The sequence below is a fragment of the Dromaius novaehollandiae genome, chromosome 2 (assembly GCF_036370855.1).
Source record: "Dromaius novaehollandiae isolate bDroNov1 chromosome 2, bDroNov1.hap1, whole genome shotgun sequence".
Taxonomy (NCBI): Eukaryota; Metazoa; Chordata; class Aves; order Casuariiformes; family Dromaiidae; genus Dromaius; species Dromaius novaehollandiae.
The window spans coordinates 117,605,666-117,620,868 of NC_088099.1; the positions used below are offsets into that span (position 1 = coordinate 117,605,666).

Consider the following 15,203-nt stretch of genomic DNA (forward strand, 5'->3'; position numbering starts at 1 on the left):
GCAAAGCTGACGACAGTTTTTCCTACTGAAATCCTTCTGTCATAGTCACACTTTTGGTGTCAAGGACCAGTTTCTGATCTGCTTAAGTACCAAGGCTGCTTTATGAAGATTATGGTAATACTACCATTAAAAAAAGCTTAGCACTGGGATAATATTACATCTCATTTGTACCCATGAAGTGACCCTTCCCCATCCACAGAACGGCCTCCTAGTAAACCTGTTGCACTGTTACTACTCACAATTTGCTACTTTGTTTCTCTGTTAACACAGTCTGAAGGAGATACCAATTTTCACATTAACACTTTGGACATAGCCTTAGACGTTGGCTTGTTAATTCTCTGAAGATTCTGCAAACGGCTGTAGTTAGATCTCAGTATATCACTGCTCCAAACGTCCCTTCTAACTTGACATGACAATACCTTGACATTTCATCCATCAAAAAAGAGCAATACAGAAAGTTCTCTTCCCCAAGACAACGTGTGATGCTTTTTAAATGAAAATCTCACTTCACTACAGTCTGTTGACTTAATTATTACAATGCATTATATTGGCAGTGCTTTGTATTGCAGCATTTTTATTGAAAAGATTGATTTTTTATAAATAAAAAAGGATATATTTTAAACTTTTTTTCACACATGAAATAAAAACTCTGAAAGCTTTTAGAAATGAAAATTAACTATACAAAAATTAGGCTATCAATGTTAAATACTTAAATTTTTGTCACTACCAACTGAAATACATTTATATCTTCTATCAGTATAAAAATCTTCATAGTAAGGGGTAATACAACATGAATATTTCCTTTAACCTAACTTATTCACATTTTCAATACAAAGCTACTTCCATCAAGTCTGTTCAGTCTATGCCTTTCTCTTTCGTGGAGTTCCATTAAGTTCTGAAGGGGATATCTGCAGTGGCTGCTGTTGCGGCTGCTGCTGCTTCTTTGTGGGAGAAGAGATCCATTCTTCCGAACTAAACAAAAACATAGTAGAGTAGTTTACAATCCAAGTCTTTTAAAGCTGTAACTGATGAAATGCACAGAGCGCCAACTAGTACAAATACTGTAGTCCCCAAATTTGTGCATGGCTTCTTATTCTTGTAATTATTTTGTTACAGTTAGGATTAGTATCAGGATAATATACAATTTAAATACCTCTAATACCTAACTGCTTAAGTTCTACACGTGGGAAAAAAAACCACATGTAAATAATAAAAAGACATTGTAATACAGTGAAAACTCATACTGAAATTTACAGAATACAATTAAAAAAATTAAATAATCTGAAAAGTATGATCACAATTCAACAAAGCCAATGATGCAGTCATGAGGAGAGATTCAAGAAATGGAATAGTCAGTTCCATGTCATTTTGAAGATGTAAAGTTACACAATTCCCTTAATTTTTTTGTCTACAAAATGCTCATTAACCCACACAGGCATGCAGAAGTAGATAAACAGGTAAAGAGATACTTGTGTTAAATAGTTTACCACCAGCTCCTTTTAGACACTTAGTTAGAAATAGCTACATAAGAATGATCTTCTCTGTTCATGTCTGACATGAAAATTTAAGAGTTTACAGACCAAGCCATCTCAAATATTTCTAGGGTGTAACAGAGTTGAAAATACCAGAAAAGACTGGGAATATGTGAATGCACGTAGATGCCAATCAATCATTGCATAAAGGGAAGCAGAATTTGAATTAGTAAGCAAGTTGTGTAGTCTTGTTGCTAATGCAACAACAAAAGCTTAAAAGTTGAAATTGAAAGTCTGCCTTCTGCAAACTCTTTTAATCATTGGTTATTGTATACCAATGTTATTTTTTTAAATCTCCAGCACAAAAAACCAAACTCATTTTCACTTTGAATTCAGGATATGGAAAAGTAATGACTACATTCAAAATGGACTTACCTGTATAATTTTTTTATTGTTTCTCTTCGCATTCTTTTGGGAGGGATAGGAGTGTCACACATTTCTAGCATTATAGGCTGAAGTAATGATTCAGTGACCTTATCTGATGGAGTCATACCTATGAAAACATTGCAAATAAGAACAAATTAAAAAGAAAAAACCCTATTGGTTATAAATGGGTCCTGAAACAGTAATATCAAATCTCTGAAGTAATGCCTAAGACTTGCCATAAATTTGATAGTTACTTTATGTCTGAAACTGAGTTCAAAGTTGATATGTAAAATCTTTCTGCTTAATTTACAGATATCACAGAGCATATATTGATTTTTCCAAATTTATTTTGAAGTGTCTCAAATTATTTGACCTTGACCTAAAATACATTTCTAACTTTTGGAAATACTATCCTTGTAGAAGTAGGGGTGTTTCTTTTTATAGTACAATGTTTTGATCATGTTTCCTTAGCAAAAGCAATTCAGCTCTTTACTATGCAGTCATTTCAAAAAGATTTTCAATGTTCTCTACACTGGGCAAGCTGGACTAATACAGTTACATAATCTCTTATTAGTGAGATCATAGTCTCATGTTCACAAGACACTAACTGACCACATTTTGTATTATCTGAACACATTAATGGGCATTGCTGATCTAGGCAGCACACACAGCATCACAATACATACAGCTTTTCTCTTATTTCTCTAAAATCAAAAATTTCTAAGCTCTTAAGTAAACTTGGACTTTCTTCATAGTTCGAATTTGTCAGTTTGCAAGTGTGGAATACATCTGGATGTAGTTAAAAGTTCGCCTCCTTTATACACTGAAGGGTGTTAACAAAACCTAACATAATAACATACCCAGTTTTTGTTCTATTAGCTTGAGGTTTTTCTCTTGTTCGGCAAGTTCCTGTTTTTTCTTTTGCATTTCTGGAGTGTTAAGTGACCGCAGCTGTGAATCAAGATCCTTATGCACATTATCAAGTTTCACCACTGCTGTACGGTATTGCTGAAGAAGATCTAATTGAAGAATAAAATAATAAAACATAGAAGATTAAATAAGCAGTCATTATGAGTTAGAAGGCTACCAAATACAATTCAAAGTACAAGCTTCAAAACAAAACATATATTTCAAAAATTGCTATTAAAAAACCCTACCCAAACCTACAGTGGGCCAGTGGCTGTGCCTAAAGTGACTGTAGAGAGAGGCTGAAAAAGCACATCTAATATCATGATTTTTTTTTTCTTTTTGAGCAGGTATCTAGATCAGAGCAAAGTACTACTGAACTCTGGAAATGACTGTGGCAAACAGGCAATTTTTTTCTTTTTTCTTTTTTTTCTTACACATCTTGTCTTTTATGCACTTCAAACTGAATCCCCTACCCTTGATGCCATTAAGTGTGTTTGTAGTCTTTTTTTGCTCTTAGAGCCACAAAGCTGAAGCTTCTAAAACTGACTTGGAATTCTAGTCCACCTTGTGGAAAACATTTACTGAGTTTGATTTTGTCACATCTTTGAAAATTTAACCTAGGCAGTATCAGTAGACTCGTGAACAAGGGCAACAAACTTGTTACTCTTGTTAGTGTAAGAGAAGAAGAACATGCCTGCATCCGCACATTGAACAAACGTGTGAAGCAATAAAGAAAGGGTTCAAGCATGTTAGCCCAGGCTCATTCCTTTTACTTTTACTTTGTGGTTAATGTAAGACAGCTTGCACAAAGCTTTAACTGAACATTACTGTACACCTAGCATTTGCCACAGGATGAAAACATTCTCACAGATAGTTACTGCAGTTTGGCTAAGGCACTGTACATGCTTTACAGTTTTCCAAGCACCTTGTAAGTGTAATCACAGTTTAAGTAACTATTTTCCTTTTAGCTATAAACATACAAGGACAACAATTCACGACTAATGTTAAGTCTGTAATTCACTTCAGAACAAGTCTTGTAAAATTAGGTGCTGTCCTTCATATGGAACTTCACTATTATTTCCTTTTAAATGTCTAGAGACTATCCAAGTGGAATTAAAACACGTCCTTCTCTTGTATCATGATTGTTCCTGTACTAATTGTAAAAATTCCAATTTAATCCACATTTGGTAACAATTAAGTTCCATAATTGAAAATGTGTTGATAGACAAATATAAAATGTGCTAAAAACAGCAAATTTCCATCTGTAGCTGAAATGCTTACTATGTTATTCTAAGATGTAATATATTTTTACTGAAAGTCCTAGAAAAGACCTTTTTAGTCTTCTTTTCTCCCTGAACAGGTCAATGTTAAATAGTTTCCTCATATATAAGGCTACTCCAATATGTACATGTACACACACATACTATGTATCCCATATTTCTAGGAGTACTCATATAGAAAAGCTATATGTCCATGCTTTTAAAAATTAAGTATTAAGAACAACCCTAACTTGTGAATAAGACTTTCAGTGCTTTACAATTCAGTCAGCTATTACATGTCAGTAACTGCCATCTTTTAATTGCATTTATAACCTGTATTCTGAAAGGAAGAATCTAAGCACATAGTGAAACGTAAGTGATCCTGTAGGAAAAACAACCTATCTTCTTTTTAGGGAAATAATGTAAAAGATGTTGTGGATGATTCTGATGAGAATAGGAATTTTTCTGCCACTGCTTCACAGAGCTCAACTGCACAGTAAGAAATTCTGAATTGATATACGGTATTCCTGGTGTAGAGACTTCCAGCTTCTGTTTTGAAGGATACTGTAATTCAACCAGCCCAACCTTCTTAGGGCTGCTGTTTGAATGACTATCAATGTTAATGCTCTTCTCACTAATAAGACTGAGAAAAAGGGGGAATATCTGATGATTTGTAAAAATATTTTTTCTTTCAGGAAATTTAATAGCTTAAGCTTTTAAGAAAAGAGATATTCACAAATAGAACATTGTACAGATCATACTTTTTAAAAAATAACTTTACACTAAATTGAATTTTTCCTTCTTATATTACATAAAAAATAGCAAATATATGCAATGAATATAATTTTGGAAATTCTATATTTTCATAACTTCATTAACCTACCGATCTGTCCAGAGAGAGTAGAGTAAAGTTTTGGCATGGGTGCTCCAAATACCATTCCTCTGAGTTTGTCCATTGGAGGAGCTTTATTCTGAAGGCCTCCAAATTTTCCATTGCTGCGAATCCTGTCTCCTTCCCTAGTCAGCAATGTAGGGCAATGTGTGATTTTTACAACCTACACAGGTATAAAAAGTGATATTAAATTAGTAACTTCAAGTTTTCAGGAATGGTGTTGTGAAGCTTTTTTCAACTGCAATGTGGCTGGTTCTCTAAAGGGGATATATTTCATTTCATGACTTTGGTCTCAAGTAACAGAATAAATATACTAAATTTAAACAGCATTACCAATAATTATGAAACCTGGATTTTTTTTTGTCCTCATATTTTAAGAGAACATGCTGGGGGCAGAATTTAGGTCTACTATGGGAGACGGCTCATTATCATCATATACTATGAAGTAGTGACAATAAAGGTTAGTTTTGGGAAGAATTGTGAGCACTTATTTGAGGAAGTATCAAAAGGACAGTGGTTTTTTTTTTTTTTTTTTTTTTTTAATGAACAAAATTCAAAGCATCTGGAATCCAAGGGATTTACTTCTTAGAACATGTCCAATAAAACTTCCACGGAGTTGATGAAATTTACCTGTGGTGGGTGATCAAAACAAATGCAGTGATTGACTCACCAAATGAAATGAACCAGACTTCTTTCTGAGAAGTCAGGAGTGACTGCATACAGAAATTCCTTTTTCCAAATTGACACAGACCGTCACTCTCCTAAATACGCTGTTTTATGTACAGGTTAACAACCAAATCTAACTCTCCTGTTTGAGTTTGTTGCAATAAAGCATATATAGTATGTATGTAATCTAAATATACACACACACACACACACACACACTTATACATATTTTGCTTATAATAGTTTTGATAACTAAAATTCACTTAAAGACATGATTTCTGACGAAACAAACACATACAGTTTTCCCAGTTGAAAAAATGATAGCTATTTGTTCACTTAACAGACACTGAAATGGTGATAATGCATGATGAAATTAAACTATTCATAAATAAGTGAAGCACCTGGTTTTTACTACAACTATATCTATATTTCTGAAATATTCTTTGGCAAGACTTAAGACATTCTTTGTTCTTAGGTCACCAGCTAGCAGTAGGCAATAAAAGGTGAACAGGATCACAGAGCAGAAGAGCTGGTCAGGCCCATAGTACAGAGAAGGAAATCAGTGCTGCACTGACTGTAAAAGAATGAAACCGGCATCCAATTTTAGATGTCACCAGAGATTCCTCCTTAACTTGTCATTCTCTTAAGAGCAACTCTACAATGTAATTTCTCATACATCCGGAGAGAAAAAAGAAAGAGCATCTAGCCTCAAGAGCTTAATGTTTAATCAGTACAGTTCTAATTCTTATGCTGAATCAGTATTTCAATTGTAACAACCTCGTAAGCTGAAACAGAAAGTGCCCAGTGTCAGGACTTCCTCAGAACATATACTCTTGTCTGCTGAAATTTGTCCCATTAAACCTAAACAAAACAGGTCAGAAAAAGGTCTAATAAGTTTCACATCAAGATCTTAGTCATTTTAGTGGGTCTCAATTTTCATGACATGCCTCAGATTCTTTCTTTGTAAATACAGGGACTAGGAAACTACTGAAGAACTTGCATTCACACTAACAGCAAAACTACAAATGTCTGGTCTTTAAAAACACAGTCCCATGCTTCATGGCAGCATTCATATAATGGAATTTGTTAAATGGAGATAATCTTGTCACTGCCAATAATAAAGATTTCATTCACTGTCAAAGGCTTTGAGACTTACGGACAATAAGCATTCTGGAGCAGGTCGTCCACAGATGAAAACGTATAGGTCATGCAGCATTACAGTTAGCAATCCATCATTTTAAGTTTATAACATATTAAATATGTAGCTCTATCGTATTTTCTAAAATAATAACAACAATAAAAAGTAACCAAAACGATAGAACATACCTCTTTTCTGTAATGATTGGCAGCATCCAAGTTATCTATAATGATAGTGTCACCCAAAAGCATCCCGAACACTGAAAATGTAATTTTTTGAACAGTGAAACTTCTCTGCAACAAAATAACTTAAGTTTTGAAAAACCAATTCTGAGGCTTCACTATTCCAGCTTTCAGATGAGTGCAAGGGATATAGTATGTGCACTATCTTTTTCAAAGAAATTTTATTGAGATTAAAATGAATATACAAACTTCTGTTTTCACCATAGAATTTATAAAGAAAGAAATTCAGAACATTTAATTGCTTTATGACGTAAGTGACTATTTTCTACCAATGCATTCTCTTGATATCTTATATTTAAATTTGTAAAGACCCACAAAATAAAATCCTGAGTTTAGGAAATTATATAAATGGTAATTTATTTTTCTGCTCCTCCCTGGGTAGTGTTCTTGATTTATTCAGTGGATTAACAAAGAATAAAGCAATCAGAAGTTGATGATACAAATTTTTTAAGTCCCTTGTTCTGTTAATAAAAATATTGTTCCATAAAAAGTATAACTTAATGCAGCCTTCCATAAGACATCTCAAGCTACGCGGTTTTTGAATTAGCTCAGAAAAGCAATAGCTTATCTGGTAGCAGGAGACACAAAAAAGAAATTGTAGCTAAAGTCTCTGACAGAGTATTTAACTTTGGGAAAACAAACTGGAATAAAAAGCATTTTTTATTAACACTGGAGAGGAATATTTCAATACTGGAAAGTTGTGAAGTGAAATGAAAAAGTTATTGAAGTTCCAGCTCTGGGTATAATGGTTTGGCTCTATCAAATTTAAGAAAAAGGGGGTAGGAGAAGGTAGGTATTGCTAAGTGGTTAGAAAGAGCAGGAGGATGAAATTTGCCTAAACTGAAAGCTACCTAAATATTAAAAACTTAGTTTTACTGTAAATATTTAAGCATAACATATAGCAATGTACAGTTTGGTCTGAATGTATATAAATCAATGCATTGCACATGGAGTAGGAGTAGGACTGAAAAAACATCATGAAATCAGTAATTTCTGCAATAAGAAAACATAAAACTAACATATGGTTGTCAGGTTTTGCTTACACAAGCTTGGAAATATAAAACAACGGTGTAGTAATTTAAAAAAGAAAAAAGCTCTAGAAGATAGAGAAAAATAAGACAACAGGCAAAGACAGTAGTCATTGAAATATTCATAATGGTTGCTCGCAAATTTTTAACACTAATGTCCTGCTCTTTTTACCAGGAGATATTATGATGAAGGTACGCTGGTATTTGCAAATGTCTTAATGGAGATTACTAAACAATTTATGATTTGTGATGTTTCTATGTAAGAAAAAAAGTTACTAACATATTCTTTAATGACATTTACCCGTTTGACAGTGCTCTACATTATCTGGAAATGTTAGCAGATCTCTGGCAAATACAGGATTTCCAACAGGTCTGAAGCAGATTTTTCCATTTCTTAAGTGAGGCAAAGGCCTATTTAAAGAAAGGGAAGGGTGAGGAAGAAGAAGAAAAAAAAGTAATTTGTCCTTACTTTATTATTTCTTCTGACAATCTAGCCAGAAATCACTAACTGAATTGAATACATCGCAACACTTCCACATTAGGAGCTAGATGATCCCAACATTAAATAAAATGCCAATTATACTAGGGATGCTTTGGTGAAAAACAAATTTTTATATGCAACATATATGCACCAATTTAATGTGACTAATTTTATGGGCAAGTTTTAATATGCTCTTTTAAAAAAACCTGAGATTTTGGACCTTTTAAATATATTTGCACATCAAAACTTATTTAAAAGTCTTGTCTTTACAATGTTAGTAGTCATCTTCATAAGCAAACTATTTTCAGGCACAGACAGGATTTCTATATTTTCTTTTATTTTCTAAGAAAACAAATCAATTTATTATTATTAACTTCTATTACTACAGATGATTTTATGGAATGTGCTCAGGAGCTGGATTTTAAAAAAAGTTAGAATTTTATTTAAAGAGGTAGAATTATTAAAAAAAATTGAGTTCCTAATCTAGAAAACATGCAATAATGTTTTTATGGTGAAGAAAAATTGAAAATTGTCTTCTCTTTTTAAGAGAAATATCCTATAAAATACAGAAAGAACAATGCACAGTTAACTGCATGAAACTAGGATTTCAGTTAACATTCCAACTGACACTGCCATTGCTATTATTGTGAGGCCAGAAATTTTATACTTCAGATCTTTAATATGAGTAAAGTTTAAAAAACAAATTAAACAAAGTTGAAGAAGTATGTACTAAAAATACAGAAATTTCATTGTTTTTCCTCTACCTGTTCCAGTCGGGGAGTGTCTTCTTGTAAATTGAATCAAGCGGTAACACTTGCTGTCGACCTTGAGTTTCATCAAAAATACAACGAGCAGCTTCAGTAGTCAGCGTGACTACACAGTCCATGTCACTTGCCAAATGCCAAGAGATAACTTTTGCTGCTTCGTTATCCTCAATTTGTGCTAAATGTGCAATCTGTGCCACAGAAGTTAGAACAGTCAAAATAGGAGCAAAGACCATGTCCCCTTTTCATACTAATCACAATCTTTCTGCAACTCCAATCAGATATTTAATTCCCCCATCGACGGCCCCTTTAGAAGACCTGCACATCTAATGGGACTAGAATGCTATCTTTTCCTCAAAACTGCGTTCCAAGAATTACTCAGATATTCTGTTTGCTAATTTTTCATCACCAGCACCTCCTGGAACCAAGAAAACTGATTTGAAGGGCTCTTTGGGATGCATCTCACCTTGCCTAAAATATCCTGGTTGCCTTTTGGGTAATTTGGGAGGGTACAAGTTCGCCTTGGCTGCTTCATTACTCCTTCTTGATCCATCATCTTCTGTTTTATGAGAGAATCTACATACTGAAGCTGTGAATTAAAATGGAAAGTAAGCAAGCATATATCAAGCTACAGGAACAGATAAAGCATCTGTTGTTAAACAAGTTACTAATACAAACATTCAATCCTCTAAAATAGACTCTTATTATATAGAGGACAGTTGCATGTAATCCTAGAGAACAGCAAAAGGAGACAGTGTAATTGTGGCTACGAACTCTATTATTACTATTTGTTTAAAAACTTCAAGGACCTCACATTTCTTTCTGTCAAGCTCTTTCACAAAGAGCTACCAGAACTTGATTAGAGCCAAACTGAAGAAAGTTTGAACCAAAAGGAAGAGACAACCACAAATGAACAAAAAGAAAGCATTTTAGAAGAAGGGAACTACGTTCAGGCCTGAAAAGTTTAGCCAGCAGGGGGAACTCACCTATTGTGATTGTGCAATGTGTACTATTGAAAAACTTAATTTTACTGATTTGCAATTAATTACTATAAAACTTGTGGTTTTTTGACCTAAAGATAAGGGATAATTCAAATAATTATTTAAAAATTTTTTAGTAGTTTGAAAATGTTCTTTAAAAAGTTTCTTTAAAACAAAATTGGATCTTTATGGAAAATTAGTAATGGGGATACACTATACTGAACCTTTCAACTTTATTTTTAGGCATGGCAATAACATACAAAATGCTTTATTCTGTAAAAACAAGTGTTTTCCTTTGGCCTGCTTATGCCAGAAAATGTGTCAGAACACATCCAGTGTATGTATGCTAATCAGGCTGTAACAGCCAGTTTTTAAGACTAGCAGTACCAGTACACCACCAGTAACTTTAGCAGAAAAGCAAAAATACAGTCAGGATATAAAAGAGAACCTTATCTTCTTTTCCTAGCAATTTCTTTGAGAGAGGGGTAGAACAGTAGAACAGTAAAAGACTTTAAGTTTCGCACTGATTCATAAAATTTCCTCATGGTTTAAACTTTCAAAGTTTTGGTAACATGTGCTTGCGTCCATATCACTGTGATTCAATAATGTACCAATTTCATATTAAGATCTACATTTACTTTTAAGATGTTAAGGAGTCTAGTAAGAAATAAGCCATACTATGTTTGTCTGTGGTAAATCAATTTGATGTTTTTTGAGTTCATTCTTCAGGTGAGTTTCTCTTGTTTCAGCTTCTTTAGCCTGACCTGAAACCAATAAAATCAACAGAGAATAAGGAAATGTGAGAAAGCAATGGAGCATATCTTAAGCAATTTCTTACAGCTTTTTAGAAAGATCCCACCCACAGCTGAAGGTATATAAAATATTTAAGGTTCTCAATTCCAGCACAGAACCTCAGGATTTGTCCAAGGAGACCTTGGCCAGATCACAGGAAATTTCAGCAAGCTGCCATCAACTTCACCTTCAGGAGGCAAAGGCTAGTCCTTAGATCAGTCTGAGCATGTGCTTTTTATTTTCCATCCTTTAATTACCTTTCCAAGTGGTTCTCCAACAGAGAAAAAGGCAAGAGGGAAAGGAACAGTGGCAGGTGGCACTATTTCTTTTGTCCCTTACTTTGGACAGCATTTTCTGGCTACCATTTCCCCCCACTCTCATATATGAATTGAAGCTGTTTTAAAAACAAACAAGTAAGCACAGATGAGTTGCCTCCTGCTCTCTCTATTAAAAAAGATTTATCCATATTTGGACATATTTTTAAGCATAAAGTGCTGTAAGTTACTCTCTAGAGATATGCAAAAAATCAGAAAATGTGAGGCAAAATTCTTTGCTTTTCATATTAGATTTTAGAAATTTGCTTCCATAACAGCAGCATGCAGTAAGCAAGCCTAGCCTTGTACTAAAATTACAAGAAAAAAGCATCTTCTAAGTCCAACATGCTTTATTTACCTTTAAGTGACTACTTAAAACAAGAATTCAAAATACGTCAAACCAAATAAACCTGATCGACAGGGAGAATGATTCAAACAAAATAATAAGGCAAAGATAATGTTTCCTTTTTCCTCTCTTCCACTTCCATAAACAACCGCGCTCAGACTACCTTATTGTTTAACAGACTTTATAAGGGATTACATTTGTATGAAGAACATACACATAAATAATGGCTACACAATACTTTAGGATACTGTATGTAGGGTCAAATGTGGGGGGAATAGTGAGACTATAAAAATGTAGGGCTAATTTTTCAAAAGAAGATTATCTATAGTTTATTCCCTAAAACCATCTTTAGGCAACAAGTGTTTAATTTCCAGATGGCTGAGCATTTACACAAGCATTGTAAAGATAGGACTGGACTGTAAGGCAACCGTGGGAAAAAAAACAGACCACTAACTTAAATATTTTACTTCTCCTTTGAAATTTCTGTCATAAGAAATTCTACCTAGATGCTTCCCTGCTAACAGAGATGATATACTCCTTCCATTCCTCTCCAACTAATTTACCTCATTATTTCAATGCTGATTTCTCTACCCCTTTCTATATTCTCAGAATCATTAAAGGAACAAAAAGTTTCATTCTCAGAAGTGTATTTATATATTTGATTGAACTTACATTTCATTTCAGTTACAAGCTGATTAGTAGTATCAAACCAATTTCTGTAAACGCCTATGGACTGAGATAGTTGGTCTCTCTCCCTTGTAAGTGTTGCCATCTGTTGCTGCTTCTTGAAATCTACATAAAGAAATATATATATTTTACAAGAAAACACAGTAACATACTTAGTTTATATAAACCTCAGCAAAAATTATTTGGGTTTTACACAGTTTTGGTGCAGTCACAGGATGGCTACAACAACTAGAATTATAGACCTAAAAAATAGTTTGTTCTGAAAGAAAAGAAAGCATTTTAGAGTAATTGAAACGTACCATTGTAAAACATAAATGACAGACGGTATGGTTCCAAAGGTTTTTTCAAGGCTGGCAGATCTGGCTCAAATACAAGAATATATTCACTGCTATCTCTTCCAGGACTGTTTTCGGCCAGGACTAGATTCTAGTAAAACAAAGATGTATGTTTATATTCACATTTGAGGTAACACACAAAATAAAATAAGCATACTTCAAATACTAATTCTTATAAAGTTAGCTAATACACAGTCTATAAGCTATGACTACAATTTTAAACATTGGTTTGTAAATGCCTTTATACCTAATTAAAAGAATTATAATATAAAGATTTAGCAATAAGTATTTTAACATTTAAGAATTAAGGTTGCAATTTTACCTGTTTAAAGATTCTTGTTATTTTTGGCTATACATTTTATTTAAGAGACATATGCTCAGAAGGAATATTATCTGCACCGTCCTGAAAGCAAGATTTCCTTGGACGTATTTCACACAGCATGAGAACAAATGCAGACAGAACATTAAAAGGAAATAAAAGACCAGATGCATAAACATATAGAAGGAAACCATACTAGTCCCAGTGCTGAGTTAAAGTTACTACTGTTACCATGGAAGTAGACAGTAGGTCCCAAATGAATGAACAACGTATCTCAAAAGACTGATAAGAAATCCCATTTCTCAGCAAACCAAACCCTTCTCCTTTCTTTACAATAACAGGAAATATTATAAAACCATAAAGAATGGTAAACACAAATAAAATTAGTATAGGTAATATCTAAATGTGCTGTTACTTCAGGAAAGGTATCATGCATAAAATGAATAATGCTTATAATAAAACTCATACTGTTTCCACCTTTAACATGTAGAAATTGCTACTCAAGTGGCCAAATCAAGAGAGGTGGTTGCAGCCTAAAAGAGACAGATATATAACCTTCAAAGACAGTCTTCATGGCTTTAAAAAATATCGCAACTACATATTTAATCAGGAGAAGTCTGCAGAGGAAATATCTTTTCCTTAGAAAATTTATGCTAATTAAAATCTAAACATTTTCCTTCTTCTCTTCACTAAAGAAGTTTAGTACTCCTGAGCCCCAATGTACAGATGAACATGTCTGATTATCAGCTTCATGATATTGAAGCTAAGTGCACACGATTATACTTTTAGACAAGATGGAACAATTTCAAGGTATTTGAAAAATAACAGCCCCCCCATTACTAGTTATATAAAAAATATATTTCATCCTAACTAACAAATCCTTTCTTCATAAGTTGCCTCATGCGCAGATCTAGACGGAGAACTCACTATAAGCTAGACAACTGAAAACTGCGAGAAGAGAGGAAGAGATACGGGATTCAATGAAAGGGAATTACTCTCAAAGGAAGAGGGGGGAACATGAGCTGCAGTCAAAAGCAACAGTATCTCATCAGATCACAGCAATAAGACAGCAGCAGAAGAAAAAAAACAATCCAGGAATATATATGTAAAATGAGAGTGGCAGCTTGTAAGATTAAAAAAAAAAAGACAGAATTTAAACATGATTGTTAAATCAGTCATTGAAGCAAGACTGGAGTTTTTATGTCACAGTGGCTCAACAGCAGGTTGCTAGTATATGGTAAGAAAAAATTGGCTATTTCTGCATCTGTGAGGAGTCTGAGAAATTACCCAGTTATTTTATCCGAGCTGGCAGAGGCCACTCAATGACATTGCTTTTCCCCTCAACAGTATGAATTTTCAAACATCTGCTCAAATTTCTACCATAGATTAGACACAAGATTTGTGGGGAAAAGCACTGTCTTATTAGACCAATGATTATAGCTGACTCCTTACTTTCACCTTCACTTTCTATCCCTACCCCACCCGTCCCAGAAAAAAGTGTGTGTTCATAAAACTCTTCTCCATCTCTGAAACCTAAGTAGCAGACTTCAAAGATACATACATGCAGGAAGAAAGAAACTGCTTTGAGTCTAATGGAAATGTTAATCAGATCTCAGCAAATGTAACCACTAAATAAGGCACTGGAGGCTTTAGTCAGAGAAATAAAAGATCATTGGGGCGGGCAGTGGGAGGCACAAGCAAATAACTTACTATTCCTGAAACATAGTTGGGGAACAAGAGGAACTTAACATGCACCAAAAAATCAGTTAGTCTATTTGTTTTATCTGATATCTCTATTCAGTCCACGGTTTTTATTTTTCTAGCTTATTTTGTCACTTTTCCTTAAAGATCTGTGCAGACCAGAGATTGACAGTGTGTTCTGTGAAAAGTGTTTGCCCACTGTTAATTGCATGTTTCTATCTTTGACCATTTTTGAGAGAATTAATTATGCTGTGTCATTAAGTTCATTTATATAGTTCCATGACAGCAGTTGATGTACTGAATAAAATACATCATGGCAAGTTCATATGTAGGATCTATGAATTTTAGTAATTCTACTGTTTTTTTATTGTGGTGGTTTACAAGATGTACTGGGAGATTTTATATCTGTTGCTGAGGCAGAGTCTGCTTCCATCTGGCACGTGCTGATGCTG

At 33.9% G+C, this 15,203-nt stretch overlaps 1 protein-coding gene across 3 annotated transcripts in view; it reads right to left on the minus strand.

Moving 5' to 3' along the window:
• Positions 1–553: 553 nt before the first annotated feature.
• SMCHD1 (structural maintenance of chromosomes flexible hinge domain containing 1) overlaps positions 554–15,203 on the minus strand; it is an 87,863-nt gene continuing 73,213 nt past the window's right edge. For 2 of the 3 annotated variants that reach the window (XM_064507260.1, XM_064507259.1), the window contains exons 38-48: positions 12,696–12,822; positions 12,382–12,501; positions 10,936–11,021; positions 9,744–9,866; positions 9,278–9,468; positions 8,334–8,443; positions 6,951–7,021; positions 4,950–5,121; positions 2,759–2,917; positions 1,908–2,025; positions 554–972 (exon numbers count right to left, since the gene is read on the minus strand). In XM_064507260.1, the coding sequence (XP_064363330.1) occupies positions 861–972; positions 1,908–2,025; positions 2,759–2,917; positions 4,950–5,121; positions 6,951–7,021; positions 8,334–8,443; positions 9,278–9,468; positions 9,744–9,866; positions 10,936–11,021; positions 12,382–12,501; positions 12,696–12,822 (1,389 nt within the window). In that variant the 3' untranslated portion in view covers positions 554–860. Of the gene's footprint in view, positions 973–1,907; positions 2,026–2,758; positions 2,918–4,949; positions 5,122–6,401; positions 6,486–6,950; positions 7,022–8,333; positions 8,444–9,277; positions 9,469–9,743; positions 9,867–10,935; positions 11,022–12,381; positions 12,502–12,695; positions 12,823–15,203 lie in introns of those variants that run through there. The other variant, XR_010387907.1, reaches the window with a different exon arrangement.